This window comes from Lampetra fluviatilis, chromosome 2 (genome assembly GCF_964198595.1).
Source record: "Lampetra fluviatilis chromosome 2, kcLamFluv1.1, whole genome shotgun sequence".
NCBI lineage: Eukaryota > Metazoa > Chordata > Hyperoartia > Petromyzontiformes > Petromyzontidae > Lampetra > Lampetra fluviatilis.
The window spans coordinates 2,838,457-2,853,112 of record NC_136276.1 but is presented as its reverse complement, the minus strand read 5'-3'; the positions used below and the strand labels follow the sequence as shown (position 1 = coordinate 2,853,112).

Genomic DNA, 14,656 nt, shown 5'->3' with positions numbered 1-14,656 from the left:
ACGCCGGGCCATGCCCACGGCGCGCGGTTGTGCATGCGTGCGAGCCTCGCTCGCGGCGGCGTGCGGTGTTTCTATTGCGAGTGAGCCGCGGGAGCCGTCTGTGGATGTGCGTGCACGCTATGGGGAGCGCTGGTGCAGCGGTTAGCGCGCTGAGCTACGAACCCGACCCATCAGAGTTCGATTCCCGCTCACGGCCAACACCGGTGACGATTGTCTAAACCGGTCCTCCCCTAGGTCGACTCAGCCTCAAATGAGTACCTGGTGTGGTGTGTAAACATCGCCACTCGGGAGACAAAGGCGGTAGGACGTGGTGCTGGCCACCCATCCCCTCGTGTACTGTTCCGGCCTTCATAAGTGCTCTCTAAAAGCACTTGCCCCAACAGTCTGTTCAGGCTATACAGGGGATCTTTGTCTTTGTTTTTTTGCTTGGATAACGCATCCGAGAGTCCACCGTAGTTTGTTCTCTTGTAACACGTGGATCTTATCCGTGAGTCGCCTGCCAGCAAGCGTTTGCGCACCTCCACGTGGCGTCAAGGCGCACGTAAGCCTGGCACGAGCGTTGCATTGAAGTCGCCCCTGTCGACTGACGAATGGCGGTTATTTTATCGTGTTGGCGGTTCGCCGGCGGCGGGTTGTGTGGCCTTCGGCTCGCGAATTAGACCCGCGTGACTCGAGTTGGCGCTGCTGTTGTTCACGCGCGTAGTACCTGTCCAGCGTGGACGCCTGGTACAAAGCGTGTGGGGATGGGGACCTTCCCACGGAGCTGCCGGACCTGGAGGACGCGATCCACCACCACCAGGGCCTCTACGAGCAGATCGCCACCGCCTACGCCGAGGCAGGTCCCCCCCCACGGTGCCCCCCCATCAACGTGTTCCCACATGTGACGGTGATGGATATGACGGGGTATTTACTTAACTGGAGATGCCACACAGAATGATAAGAGGTCTTGCTTTGGGATGTTGGACCGACTCACTGCTCGCAAATGTATTTCTTGTGAGTGTAAGTTAGCGTGCCTGATGAAAGGTCACATTTATGAGTGAATTAGAAATCTAAACTGAAGTGCCCATCGTTTTGAATAAACTTAGTTATCATCTCTATCATTCCCATAATATTCCTAAGCTCCTTTTAGTCAAAAAATAAGAATAGGTTTTACCCTTTCTGGCAATAAAATAGTTGTGTTAAGATGTTCAAACACTAAATAGATACCTTTTGCAAGGAATCAAGTCTGCATTAACCACACGTACTTGTGGACATGCACACAAACATCTTCTGAAAATATATGCATTGTCTTTGAAACTCATTGGCCTACACCATTGTTTTAAAACGTCTATTTCGAGAGCAATAATTGTAGAGTAATAATTGTAGACCAAATGGGCACAACTTTGAGTTGCCCCCCCCCTCCCCGTCATTCATGAACCCTTAGCTGAGCACGGACGGGAAGGCGCTTCTGGACAAACTGCAGAGGCCCCTGAGCCCCGGCGCCGACTCGCTGACGGCCACGGCCAACTACTCGAAAGCCGTGCGGCAAGTGCTGGACTTGGTGCACGAGGTGCTGCATCACCAGCGCCAACTGGAGACCATCTGCCAGCACCGCAAGGTCCGCCTGCACCAGCGCCTGCAGCTCTGCGTGTTCCAGCAGGACGTGCAGCAGGTGCGTAGCTTGTTCGCGCGCTACGTGCGCGCGCTCGCGGTGACCGATGGATTTTGCGGTTCGTTCGTTGCGCTGGAGCTCGTGCTTACCCCTGCGGACTTTATCCAAACCAAACCTGAGCCTCTCCAAGGCCGACTATTTTAAGAATCGCTCCCAAAAACGTTTGCGTTGATAAGCAATCATTCGAGTCTGTGTGTGTCCACCCACGCATGTCTCATGGAGATGTGCAGCAGGTAAGTGGATGTAAATGTGGCTTTCACGAGCCCTCCTATGTACTTGTAGGGCTCTTTGTGGTTGATTTGAACATCTTAGGCCCACTTGTAATTGTTAAGGGCTTGTTACGTCCTCTCTTTGTAGCCTTTTGTCTGCACTAAATGAGCCGCTGTGTGTGTTGATATGACTAATTAAGCGATATTTCACACCCTCCCACCAAGATTTGACACTTTGTTTGGATCCAGCGATGTGAATTGGTTAATGGAAAGGGTGGCTTAACGAGGATTGCATTTCTATAAACCATAATTCGAGATTCCAAATCCGAGGCAAAAAAACATCGACACTTTTTTATTAAAATGCACATGTATACACGTACACGCCCATATAATTCGCATTAGCAGCGTTTTTATTTTATTATTTGAAGGCAACCTTGGACCTGCACTCTTGTTTAAAATCGTCCACTTCAAATTGGCGCCATGATTTGATGTCACAGCTTGCCGCCAACTCGTGACGTTGCTGACTTTGCTGTGTGACCAGAACACTTTACGCTTTTAGAGAGAGAGAGATTATTTTCGTCAAATGTGGTCATTCGCTCGTTGCGTTAGGCTTGTGGCACACGAGACGATCTTGACCACAGAGCCAGGCAATGAGTCCCTTGACACAGGACTCGTCTTCGATTAAGTTTTGGTGAAATATTGAAAACAAGCAAACAAGGCATAAACTAGTTCGGTCTCCAAATGTGGTGCAGTGTTGCAACTTATGTAACTCTAGGAAGCATCACGGGGGTGATGGTGTAATAAACATTCGCAATGCAGTGTTATATATCTATAGAGGTATAGAGGTAAACTTGCAAAAAACTTTTTTTTTATTGATGAATGATGAACTTGATTAAGTGACTGTGGTTGCAGTCCCTTCATCGTGCTCAGATGTGCATTAAAATGCCGAGCGTGCCTGGGAATTTAATGTTGTAAATGAGAGAGTCGTTTTTTAAACGTTATTTTCGTAATTTTACAACTGAAGTTAAACTTTTTTTTTAATCAAAGTTAACCACGGGAGATATGTGGTTTATTTTGAGAGCTTGTCACCGCTCCCATAAATTATGGAAGGGGTTGTGGGGGTCTTTAGGTCTCGGTGGATAATGACATTATGTTTACAAGGCTTCCAAAGCACGGGTTCACGATAGATGTTCACGGAGGTCAGAGGTCAGGTTGCCATGGCGGTGCCAGTTCCTCCATGCACCGTCGTCGACAGTTTATCTCTTCTGATTCTTCTGATACGACGCTCGCACACGCACACACACGTCCTGGGCTGTTACCACTTATCAACAACACTGCGGCCATAAAACATCATGCCTATATATTTACCGTGAATGCGAGCGTTCACTCATATGTGAATAACAGTGTGGAATGTAGCTAGGGATGAATGAAGTCCATATGTGCAGTTAAATTGAAGTAGGCATGAGACATAAATGATAAATTACCTGCTCATGGGATGTCAGAGCCATTATTTAAAGTTTGTGTCTGTGTTTCCATGGTCATGGAATTGACACTACTGGATACTAAATACATTTAATGTGTTTTTCTTGAACACATTTTCAAATACTAGGTTGGTGCACACACAATGCTTTGATTTTATTATTTTCCTCTTGCTTTGTGGGCACCACATCGGGATCGCTTTACGAGAGCACATGTCTGCGTACGTATGTTGAACCTCTTTTGCGCCGTACATAGCCGACCGTGCTAATCAGAGGTGCGGGGGAAGGACAACAAATTAAACACAAAAAATCAGTTCTAAAGAAATGAGGTGCAGCTAGGCGCAGAGAGGGGGTGTGTGCGATGAGCAAAACCCAAGCTCGCCAATATTTGATGCTAACTGATCGCACAGCCAACGACGCAGATGAGAATGCAAATTTGGTTGAAATGACATAAGACGCCATTTCGAATCGCTCTAGTTTTAGGAATGCATGGAGCCGCATAACTTTTATCAGGGCATCTGTCCTCACTGCATCACTTTCTGGCCAAGTTGCTTCCTTCATTGATTCGTTTTCCCAAAACATCCCGAGCAAAATAAAAAAAACTCTAACCAATCGCCCTTTACCAGCCTTACAAATGACAACGTGGTGTAGATTAACACAGCTGTCCTGCTAATCATAGTTCACAAATCCTAATGCTCATCCCCAGAACTCTCATTCAGTCCACTTGTCTGCCATGTTTGTAGCTGGCATGAGTCCTTACACAGATTTCAACAACACGTAAAAAACTGCACAGTGTACAGAAAGTTCTCAGCTTAGGCATTATGCAAAACCACCAGCTCCTGAAGAACTGCATAGTTTGGCAACTGCATTGGGTTCCCTTACATCAGCAGCCTGACAAAACAGCCGACTCTGAATCTCTGACTGGCTGTAAAATAAATGTTGTGCTCGACAAACAGCATGCTAACAATTGTGATGTCTCCTGCACATGTATGCGAGTGTCTACATTTGTGTGTCCGCGTGTGTCTGCGTGTACACATGTTTGCGTGCCGCAACGGCGCAGGTTTTAGACTGGATTGAGAATCACGGGGAGGCCTTCCTCAGCAAGCACACGGGCATCGGCAAGTCGCTGCACCGCGCACGCGCCCTCCAGAAACGCCACGAGGACTTTGAGGAGGTGGCACAGGTAGGGGGCGCTTGCACAGATGGGAGGTGTGCATCCCTACGGGAGGCGGCACAGGTTACACGTATGCCGGCGTGAGGGAGTTGTGTCATATCAGTTACAATTCAGAATTACTGCTGATGATGATGATGATTGTTAAAATATTTTTTATTTTATTTTACCAGTTAAGGCCCACTGAGCTATGTAGCTCTTTTCCAGAAGTGGCCTGGCTATCACAAATGATAGCTCAACCAAGTGGCTTATCACGTGGAAATTTATAACAGCCAAATACTATAAACGCACGTTGATACTAAATGTGGAGGGAAAAACTGGAGGACCCGGAGAAAAATCTACGCGACTACGGGGAGAGCGAGAGAGACATGCAAACTCCAAATATACGGGCATCAGGGTTGGGATCGAACCCACGACCTCCTGTTTATTTAACATCTCGCCACCGCAGCACACATTATGACGTTTAACATAATAGGGATGATAAATTAATTGTGAGTCTTTGTGATGGCGTGCGTGTGCTATGCGTGGCAACACGAGGAACCATGATACCATTCCAGCGGTCGCAGGTGCTTCCTTGCTGGGCTGCGCTTTCGGCCGGTGACATAAGAGCAAGCGTTCGTGGTTTCGGCGCCCGTGTCCTGTCTCGCGCCGCCCTGCTGATCGCTGGTGTCACTGGCGCAGCAGTAAAAAAAATGCAGAAGTCCCGTGAGCTCGCGCAGCGTCAAGTGCGGTGCCGTGTCGGGTTGTAGAGAGGGGCACACGTCGAATGGTCCGTGTGAAAATCGGAGCGGTAACTGGGACGGCAAAAACAATTTGGCACAGCGGCGCTCGGCAGGAGCAAGCAACGTCTGACACTGGGGCTCGTTTTTTTATTTGCTGAAATTTTTTTTTTTTAAAGGACAGTGTTGGGAAGTTGAAGGAAGTACGACTTTGAGACGTCACGCTTTGTGGTGTGATGCGGGCAAGAGTGGAAGTGCGCTGGGGAGCAGTAGAATGCAATTTGGGTATTCGTGGTGTCAACATACGACCGTATCTGTAGGACACCGCGCGATAGGCAAACACTCGTCCAGAGCGGGTCCAGAATGACGCGCGTGTGGTGCTCGTAGCGGAGCAGCAGTGGTGTCCCGCGTGCCGCCCGCAGAACACGTACACAAACGCGGACAAGCTGCTGGAAGCGGCGGAGCAGCTGGCGCAGACGGGCGAGTGTGACCCCGAGGAGATCTTCCAAGCCGCCCATGCGCTGGAGGACCGCATCCAGGACTTTGTGCGGCGCGTGGAGCAGCGCAAGCTGCTGCTCGACATGTCCGTGTCCTTCCACACGCACACCAAGGAGGTGCGCGGCCTCGCACGCACGCATAGCTGCACCGCACGCACCGCCCGTACCGCCCGTAAGACGGCTCGTTGACACCACACAACAACAACCGCCGGAACTCGCCACTAAGTGGCGGTGACGTCACCACAGCCTAGATGCACTCTACACAACGTGCTGACTCATGCGCGCACTCACTCCGGACACTTGTTGTCGCTTGCGCTCGCACCGCACGCGAGCTCACACACGCTGCTCTGTGCACATTAACATTCGCATATTGAACATTCACACATACACACACCAACACACAACAACAACAACAACCGCCATTCGCCACTAAGTGGCGGTGATGTCACCACGACACACAACACACCAGCACACAAACACCCATTTACTAACATGCGCTCACACTCTAAATTATAACAAGTAATAATTCCTCCCATGTAAAACCAATACTCACTCGTGACACACACAGGACACGTGCCACAGATACACACTCACACCACCTGCTTACACTAGCACATGCACATGCAAGTCATGCTCTAAACAAATACAAGAATTCAGTGAATGCCCAATGATCGCTGATGTTGTGTAACTAAGTTTGAACAACGATCATGAAGAGGATGGTCATGATAAAGGTCAGCGATAATGATTGCGAGTGATAATGATGATTGTGCTGATAATGTTTGATGAAGACGATGAATCCCGTAGTGATTTTGATGATGACAAGAGTGGTGATGATGACAGTGATGACGTCTTTTTGCCTCCCCCCCCCCCCCACCTCCTATGCAGCTGTGGTCCTGGCTGGAGGAGCTGCAGAAGGAGCTGCTAGACGATGTGTACGCCGAGTCCGTGGTGGCCGTGCAGGAGCTCATCTCGCGCTTCCAGCAGCAGCAGCAGACCATGCTGCAGGCGACCGTCAATGTCATCAAGGAGGGGGAGGACCTCATCCAGCAGCTCAGGTTGGGACGAGCGAGCAAGCGTTCATCGAAATCGTCTCGTGGTTGCAGGTGCTAGGTGGTGCATCTGCCAGTCGTCTCAGTCCGTCAAAGCAAGGCACGTGGGTCTGTCCCGTGACCTCCTGTCAGCGAGCCTTCGACACTTCACGTGGCCTCAGTGCACCTAGCCTGGCACAGTCGTCGTGGTGACATCACTGTCAATTAGTGGCGAATTAAAGGTATTGCTTTAAAAAAAAAACATCGCTTTCATCTAGCAGTGAATTAATTATGGCTGATGATGATGATGCAGGCATTTTCTCATGAGTCTTAGCAGGATGGAGGCCTCCTTTGGCCAGAATCGACCATGACCTCCGTCGCTCGAATTGCACCCAATTCACTCTGGCAAGTTTCTCTGCCGGTTGTCGTAATTGAGGTGCTCATCGAGCGAACCGCTCGTTTGTGTGCCTGCCCCTTGCCCCCACCATGCCTCGCCCCCCAGGGAGTGCATGGTGAGCGGGAACAGCTCGATAGCGCACGTCGAGGGGGTGCTGCACCAGCTGGACGAGGCGCAGGCGCAGATGGAGGAGATCTTCCAGGAGCGCAAGATCAAGCTCGACCTCTTCCTGCAGCTGCGGATGTTCGAGCGCGACGCCGTCGAGGTCAGCTGCCCGGAGGAGCTTCCTCCTGAAATGTTATGACGTGGAGGTGGCCGCGAGTGCGCGCGGTTCAGGGATTGGTGGGAGCACTGAGCTGGCACCGACGAGACTTGGGGTCGAATGTGGGCAGCTACCCCTGATTAAACCGAGTTGTACGTATGTGTGTGTGTGTATGTTGAACTTCTTTCACACCGTACGTAGCCAACCGCGCTAATGGGAGGTGTGAGGGAAGGACAACAAACTAAACACAAAAAGCAGTTGTAGGCAAATGAGTTTTCAATCTAGATGATTTCGAAGTGCATTGCTCCGGTGGCTTCCTAAAATCGGAAGGAAGAGCGTTCCAGATGGCCGCAGAAGCGCATCTGAAAGCGCGCGATGCATTGACCGTCTTTGTTCGATGGTTGGCCAAAAGCCGCTGCGAGGATGACCAGAGATTGCATGATGATTTCTGCTCCTTGACGAGGTCAGCAAGGTATTGTCGTATGCATGTATGTCAAACGTCTCTCGCACCATACGTAGCCATCCATGCTAATCGAAGGTGCGGGAATTAGACTAAGTAGATGGACAGCCACCAATGATGCACAATAGAATCCTCTCTTTTTACTTGTTGTTTTAACTTCATTTGGCTGAATTCTTGCTCTAATAATTTATATGTAATTGACTGTCATGTTATCAGTATACCTGTTTAGTGGGGCATGCGGGATCGTGAGCGCCCCCTAGTGTGTGAATTAAAAAGGTTGCTTGTAGAGGTCCTGGAAGTAGCTCTGTGAAAGCTGCTTCCTTCCCACTGGTCGTTTTCTAACACGAGGTGTTCAGAATGGAAAACCTCAATCTCCTAATACAGTTGTTGTCTAATTTGGCAAAATAATAAAAACAAGAAAACTCTTAATTTCCATGTTCTAATGCAGGGTGTCATGGGCACTTAACTACTCGGTATTTGTCAGTGCCCGAGGGCGATCGAGTTCTGTCCTCCACACCCAGTGGGACGCGTTGGTGTCTGCGTGCGGGGCGACCAGGTGCTGTCGGACCTGGAGGCTTGGAACGACGAGCTGGTGAGGCAGCTCAGCGAGTTCGACTCGGACGACCTGACGCTCGCCGAACAGCGGCTGCAGCGCCACGCGGACAAGTCCCTGACCATGAACAACCTGGTGTTCGACGTCATCCGCCAGGGCCAGGAGCTCTACCAGTTTGTCACCGACGTGCAGGCCACTGGTGAGCGCCGCCCGTCGCACGGCCGCGCGTCGACGCCCACGTGTGCCGTCGCCTACCGGGCGGCGTTCACACGCGGCGGCGATATCGTGGAGCTGGAGGTCGTTTGACTCCGCGGCGCTCGGTGGCATTTCAAAATCCACCCCGCGAAGGTGGCCTTGGCTTGGGACGCTGCGTCTGTGAATGTCGCGGACTGAAGTCCCCCCCACGTGATAACGTGTTCATCACCGTGGTCGTTTATCATAGTCGCGATCGGCGGCATCACCGACGTCATAATCGTCATCGGCTGACCGTTCGCCCGACTCGCGTGCCCCCCCCCCCCACGCGTGCAGGCATAGAGGTGACTTGCGACAAGGACGTGGACATGGGCACACGCGTACAAGAGCTGCTGGAGTTCCTTCACGACAAGCAGCAGGAGCTGGAGCTGAATGCCGAGCAGCATCGCAAGCGCCTGGAGCAGTGCCTGCAGCTGCGCCACCTGCAGACGGAAGTGAAACAGGTACCGCGCCGACTTCAGCGCCGAGACCCGAGCTCTGCGTGTGCCCGCGTCGGCCTGCACGCACGTCGCTGCGTTGGCACGTTTGCACCTCCACTACACGCACCTGCGTTGATCGTCGTGTTTTTGGCCTGTCCTCATCTTCCCACGATGACGCGAATGGACATTGTCGTTGTTGACGTCTTTCTGTACGATCTTCAGAGCACTTTGCATGCAACCAGAAGCCTAATGTGCCTCTGTAGTGGAGTCAATTGATAAATTAACTTTTTCTTCAACAATTTTAATCCGTGTGTGTTTTGCGCCAGAGACGGTGTACTTTTCCAACCTTTAGTAGGTACTAGTTGACAGTAATTGTTCTGATAGTGTGTGTGTGTTACCGGGCGCACGTTTATATTTGTATTGTTAGGTGCTGGGCTGGATTCGTAATGGGGAGTCCATGCTGAGCGCCAGCCTCATCAATGCCTGCTCCCTGTCTGAGGCCGAGCAGCTTCAGCGAGAGCACGAGCAGTTCCAGCATGCCATCGAGGTACGTACGTGCGTGTGTGTGCCTGTGTGTGTGGGCGCAGTCAAAAGTGCACTTGGCCTGGTACAAGTGCTGTGGTGACGTCACCGCCACTTAGTGGAAATGGCGGCTTTTGTTGTGTGTGTGGGGAGTGGTTCGCGCTACGCTGCGCTACGAACCCGGCGACCCGATTTTGATTCCTGCTCACGGCCAGCACCAGTGATGATGATCTGAACTGGTCCTGGGCCTCCCCTAGGCTGAGCCAGCCTTAAATGGATACCTAACACGGTGTGTAAACAATTGCACTGGCAAGACAAAAGCGGCTGGGTGGGGTGCCATGTGTAAGTTGAGGTTGTGCATATCTGTGTTTAGTCTGTGTGTGTTTGTGTGCATCAGTCTGCAGTCTGCAGGTATTTGTCTCTCTGCAATGTGTATGGTTTATTGTGTCTGAATGTGTTGGGGGGGGACGTATTGAATTTTTGCAGGAGGGGTGGGTATTTTTTAAAAACATAGCTTTGTACATATGTATGTTGAACTTCTTTAGCACCATACGTAGCCAACCGTGCGAATTCAGTACAATTGCAATGTGTCAAATTTGGCAGCAGCTAAAGTAATAACCACACATTTGAAAACCACACTTCCTTACTTTGTATAAAACACGAAGTTTGTATAATAATAACAATAAACTAGGTTTTCTCATCACGCGATTCGCACAAAGCCTCAGCATGCCAATCAGCCGTTTATATAACAACAAAGGTGTAAAGAGCCCACTTAGGTAAAATATATCTTCGTGCAAATTAGGCATATTTGATGCCATGACAACCACTGGCTCACAACAAGCACTCGGGAAGGGAGGAAGGGAGGGGGGTGGGAGGAAGAAGGGTAATCGCGCGTCACAGTGTCTCCGCTCGAGCCTTACCCGCCTGGCCACGTGCTCTCTCTCGCCGGCAGAAAACGCATCAGAGCGCCCTGCAGGTGCAGCAGAAGGCCGAGTCGCTGCTGGGCAGCGTGCACTACGCGCCCGACACGATCCGCGAGTGCGCAGAGCGCGTCGCCGCGCACTGGCAGCAGCTCATGCTCAAGATGGAGGACCGCCTGAAGCTCGTCAACGCCTCCGTCGCTTTTTACAAGACGTCCGAGCAGGCGAGTGCACGTGCGCGTTGCCCGTGCGTACGTGTTGCTCGCGTTTCGCGCTCGCCTGCCGCTACGAACTTGGGAAACACGAGGTCGATTCCTGGCGGCAGGCAGCAGTTGGTGGCGAGTGGTGTCGGATCCTGTCCTTGTTCTCATTTAGGTCAGCTCGGCGATAAATAAGTGCCCGGTAAAGTGTGCAAACGTCGAGCACTAGAGAGATAAAGGTGGTTGGGCGTAGCGTGGGCATTACCAGTTTCTTTTGTACTGTGCCGGCCGGTCTTAATAGTTGCTCATTAATGGAACTTTATCGAACAATCTGAACCTCTATTATGGAGAGTTGATTCATCTTTGAATCTAAGGAGGAAATCTGTGCATGTCACAACTTTAACTTTTTGTACTTTTAGGTATATATTATGATTAGTACTACTACTACGCATGTGTGTGCGTCTGAAGAAAGAAACTGCAATGACACCCTGATGACAATGCATTCAATTCCTGACATTAACAGCAACTCACACTTGAACTTTTTCTGACCCACCACAAAGTTGAATTGACCTCAAGATGAATGCATTTTGCATCGTCTACTGAAGTGCGTACATGAGTAGAGGGAACGCGAAATCAGATTGGCAGCATAATCTAAACTAACTTCAGAAATGAGCAAGAAGCAGAGCACGAGGCTTTGGCCTCACTGTCATCTCCTCGTTTCTCCCGCGTCACCCTTCACGCCGTGCGTGCCACCCTGCAGGTGTGCTCGGTGCTCGAGTCCCTGGAGCAGGAGTACAAGCGCGAGGAGGACTGGTGCGGCGGCGGGGACAAGCTGGGCCCCGGCTCGGACAGCGACCACGTCACGCCCATGATCAACAAACACCTCGAGCAGAAGGAGGCCTTCCTCAAGGTGCTGCCTCCTGACCCCTCCTGGGTCAAGGACTTGGGAATACCCACAATGCACCTACAGATTGACAAACTGTGGTGTGCCAATTTATATTCCTGCATGGACCGAGCCGGGAAGATTTAAGACACTTGTTCCATTGTTTTTAACTGCCATGCCAGGAGACAGGATGGAACCAGGCACCTTTGGATTGCAAGTCTAGTTTGCGGGCCATTACACCACAGCAGCATCCCTCGGTGTAGATGCATTCATAAATCTAAGCTACCGTTTTGAACGAGTCCTTGTTCAAGTCTTTATCCTCATGAGTCCTTTGTGTTAAGCAGCTGGACACATTATGATGATCATAAGCTCATTTGCATGGTGTTTGACTATTAGCAGCAGGCTTATGTAATTATAAACAGACTTGTGCGCGCAGAAGATGTTTAGCATTATTAAATTGTCTGTTATTGGTATTTAACGAAGTGCCCTCTAAGATACAAGCACGAGTTCACTTGGGTTGTGCGGTTTCGGGGAATTTTAATTGCGATCACGTGGCCCAGATCGTACAAAAAGCAAATTCAATTAATTGAATTGTCATGATTCTGGGTCATGGTTCAATTCAGCAGCCGATAATTTTTTGCCTCACCGGTTTGTCTCACCGGGTACGTCTAATTTGTCTTGTTTATGCCTTTTCTGGGTACACGATTGCCCCATGAGCCTTCATGTTACATAATGAACGTGCAATTTGCATATAAGTTCGCGAGAGTAATGTATTATTGATTTTTACGCGACTTGATGCGCGTATCAAGAGCATAATAATCGATTTTAACTGGTTAATCGATGCATTGTTGCATGCCCAATGTTAACCATCGATCAAAGTTACATTTCTCATCTATACAAATCCACACTGTCAGTTGTAAGTGAAACTGAGCAAGCTTACGTGCTCACAACTATGACTAAACCTTCCAAGGTGATTGTCCTGCATCTGGCTCTATGTGCCGTTGTCACTGATTGTTGTGTTTGTGCCAATCCCCACCTAACCCTGCTGTGGATCACAAACCTTGTCCTCTCTCACCCCCAACTCTCACCGTGCCTGGCGCAGGCCTGCACGCTGGCTCGCAGAAACGCGGAGGTGTTCCTCAAGTACATCCACCGCAACAACGTCAGCATGCCCGGCATGACCAGTCACACTCGTGGGGCCGAGCAGCAGGTCAAAAGTACGTCATCCACCGCCCCCCCCACCACCACCATGACCTCCCATGAGCCGTTTAGGCAGGTATGTTATGGCTGGCACAGTAGGGGGCACAGGTGGTGCATCTGCCAGTCATCTCAGCCAGTCAACCCATCGCACCTGAGTCTGTCCTGTGGTGAAGTCACGGCCACTTAGTGGCGAATGGCGGTTGTTTTTATGGTATAGAAGTCTGTAGTTATGTGGGTGGCTGATAGGAATGGGACTTGTATGCAGCTTTGTAGGTGCGTGGGTTGTTAGGTGGGTAGGTGAATGAGTAGATAGGTATTTGGATGGGTGGGTGGATGGCTGATAGGATGTGAGTAAATCATTGGTGAGTATGTGGGTTGGTAAATTCCTGGGTGTGCAAGTGGGAACAGTGGCTACATGAACAAGTAGATGAGCAGGAAAATAGGTGAATGAGTAAAAAAGGCATATTCAGTGAAATTGTGGTTGGATAAGTGTGTGAGTGGTGAAGGGGATAGGCAAATAGGCGTGTGGGTAAGCAGTTGGGCGAATGGGTAGGTTGGGTATTTTTAGGTGGTTAAGTGGGTGGCTAAAATGGTGGATAGGTAGGAAAAAAGAGGTTAATACATCTTCATTATTTAAAAGGGAGACCCGGGATACGTTTTGGTAGCAATATTAGTATTATGTTGATAAATACAATATTATTTGTAAACAAAATTAATTAACGACCTTAACAATATGTAATACATGTACTACATATACAGTGCAGATGACAATATTTGCAATGAACAAGGAAAATACATACGAATTTAAGGCCAAAATAGAGTGTACACTGTATGTATATATATATAATTTAGATTTTGAATATAACACAAAACCTATCGGTTCAATTATTGTGACATTTACATTGTGACATTCACATGCCCCATGAGCTTGCTTATCTGCATTTAATAGGAGTCGGCGTGGACTCAAGGGGTTGTTGCTTTTATCTCTGTTGTGCAGCCATCCTGAGCGAGCTTCTGCAGCGGGAGAACCGCGTACTGCACTTCTGGACGATGCGTAAGCGCCGGCTGGACCAGTGTCAGCAGTATGTGGTGTTTGAGCGTAGCGCCAAGCAGGTGAGCAGACCGTTACGCAACTCGACCATCTGTCCGTTGTACCGGTGCAGAAATTCAAATTTGTAAATGTCGAGAAAACCCAAATCGTAACATAAACATTCACGCGGGCTTGGAAACGAGTCGATTTAACAACGCACACATTTGTGCAGCATTGCATGTGCAAAGACTCCTGAGCCCTGGGTAGGCCAGATTTTCTGAACTTTTTAAGTTGGTGGTCAAAATGACGAAATGGCCGCACATTCAGTTCTTTTGAGCCGGTGGTCTGGATAAGGCTAAGAGCTTTTTTTGTAATGTGCGAAGTGTGCTTTTATGTGTGTTATTAAATTCGCCGGTGCATCAATAGCAGCAGCAGCAGCAGCAGAGCTCGCTCCCACAATGCATTTGTGCACGTGTGTACATCGCTGTATGGCCGCACGGTACGGCGTTTCACAGGGTTTTTACGAGAGCAGTTCCACGTGGACATTCGAGGCCAAAACGCCTTTTGGCGTCCTCTGGTCTCACACCGTTTGAGACGAGGCTCAAAAGAAAGCTGTTTCGGATGTGGACCAATCAACTTCAAGGACAGTGCACATTATCAGAGTTATGTTTTTTGTTTGCATTATGACCGCAGGTATTGTGGTCTATGTAAACATAACTCCTTGTAAAAAAGGTGTCAGTTTTGTTGCCAGATAGAAGGGTAAAAAACCAATTATCATATTTTTGACTGGCAAATAAGGTTCCAA

At 49.7% G+C, this 14,656-nt stretch overlaps 1 protein-coding gene across 3 annotated transcripts in view; it reads left to right on the top strand.

Annotated features, from left to right (window-relative positions):
- Positions 1-14,656, top strand: part of LOC144939525 (triple functional domain protein-like) — a 182,936-nt gene that overhangs the window by 69,162 nt on the left and 99,118 nt on the right. For all 3 annotated transcript variants that reach the window (XM_078866706.1, XM_078866705.1, XM_078866707.1), the window contains exons 10-22: positions 704-835; positions 1,424-1,651; positions 4,399-4,521; positions 5,651-5,842; positions 6,611-6,780; positions 7,256-7,415; positions 8,429-8,624; positions 8,954-9,120; positions 9,524-9,643; positions 10,571-10,762; positions 11,499-11,648; positions 12,724-12,838; positions 13,819-13,934. In XM_078866706.1, the coding sequence (XP_078722832.1) occupies positions 704-835; positions 1,424-1,651; positions 4,399-4,521; positions 5,651-5,842; positions 6,611-6,780; positions 7,256-7,415; positions 8,429-8,624; positions 8,954-9,120; positions 9,524-9,643; positions 10,571-10,762; positions 11,499-11,648; positions 12,724-12,838; positions 13,819-13,934 (2,061 nt within the window). The remainder of the gene's footprint in view (positions 1-703; positions 836-1,423; positions 1,652-4,398; positions 4,522-5,650; positions 5,843-6,610; positions 6,781-7,255; positions 7,416-8,428; positions 8,625-8,953; positions 9,121-9,523; positions 9,644-10,570; positions 10,763-11,498; positions 11,649-12,723; positions 12,839-13,818; positions 13,935-14,656) is intronic.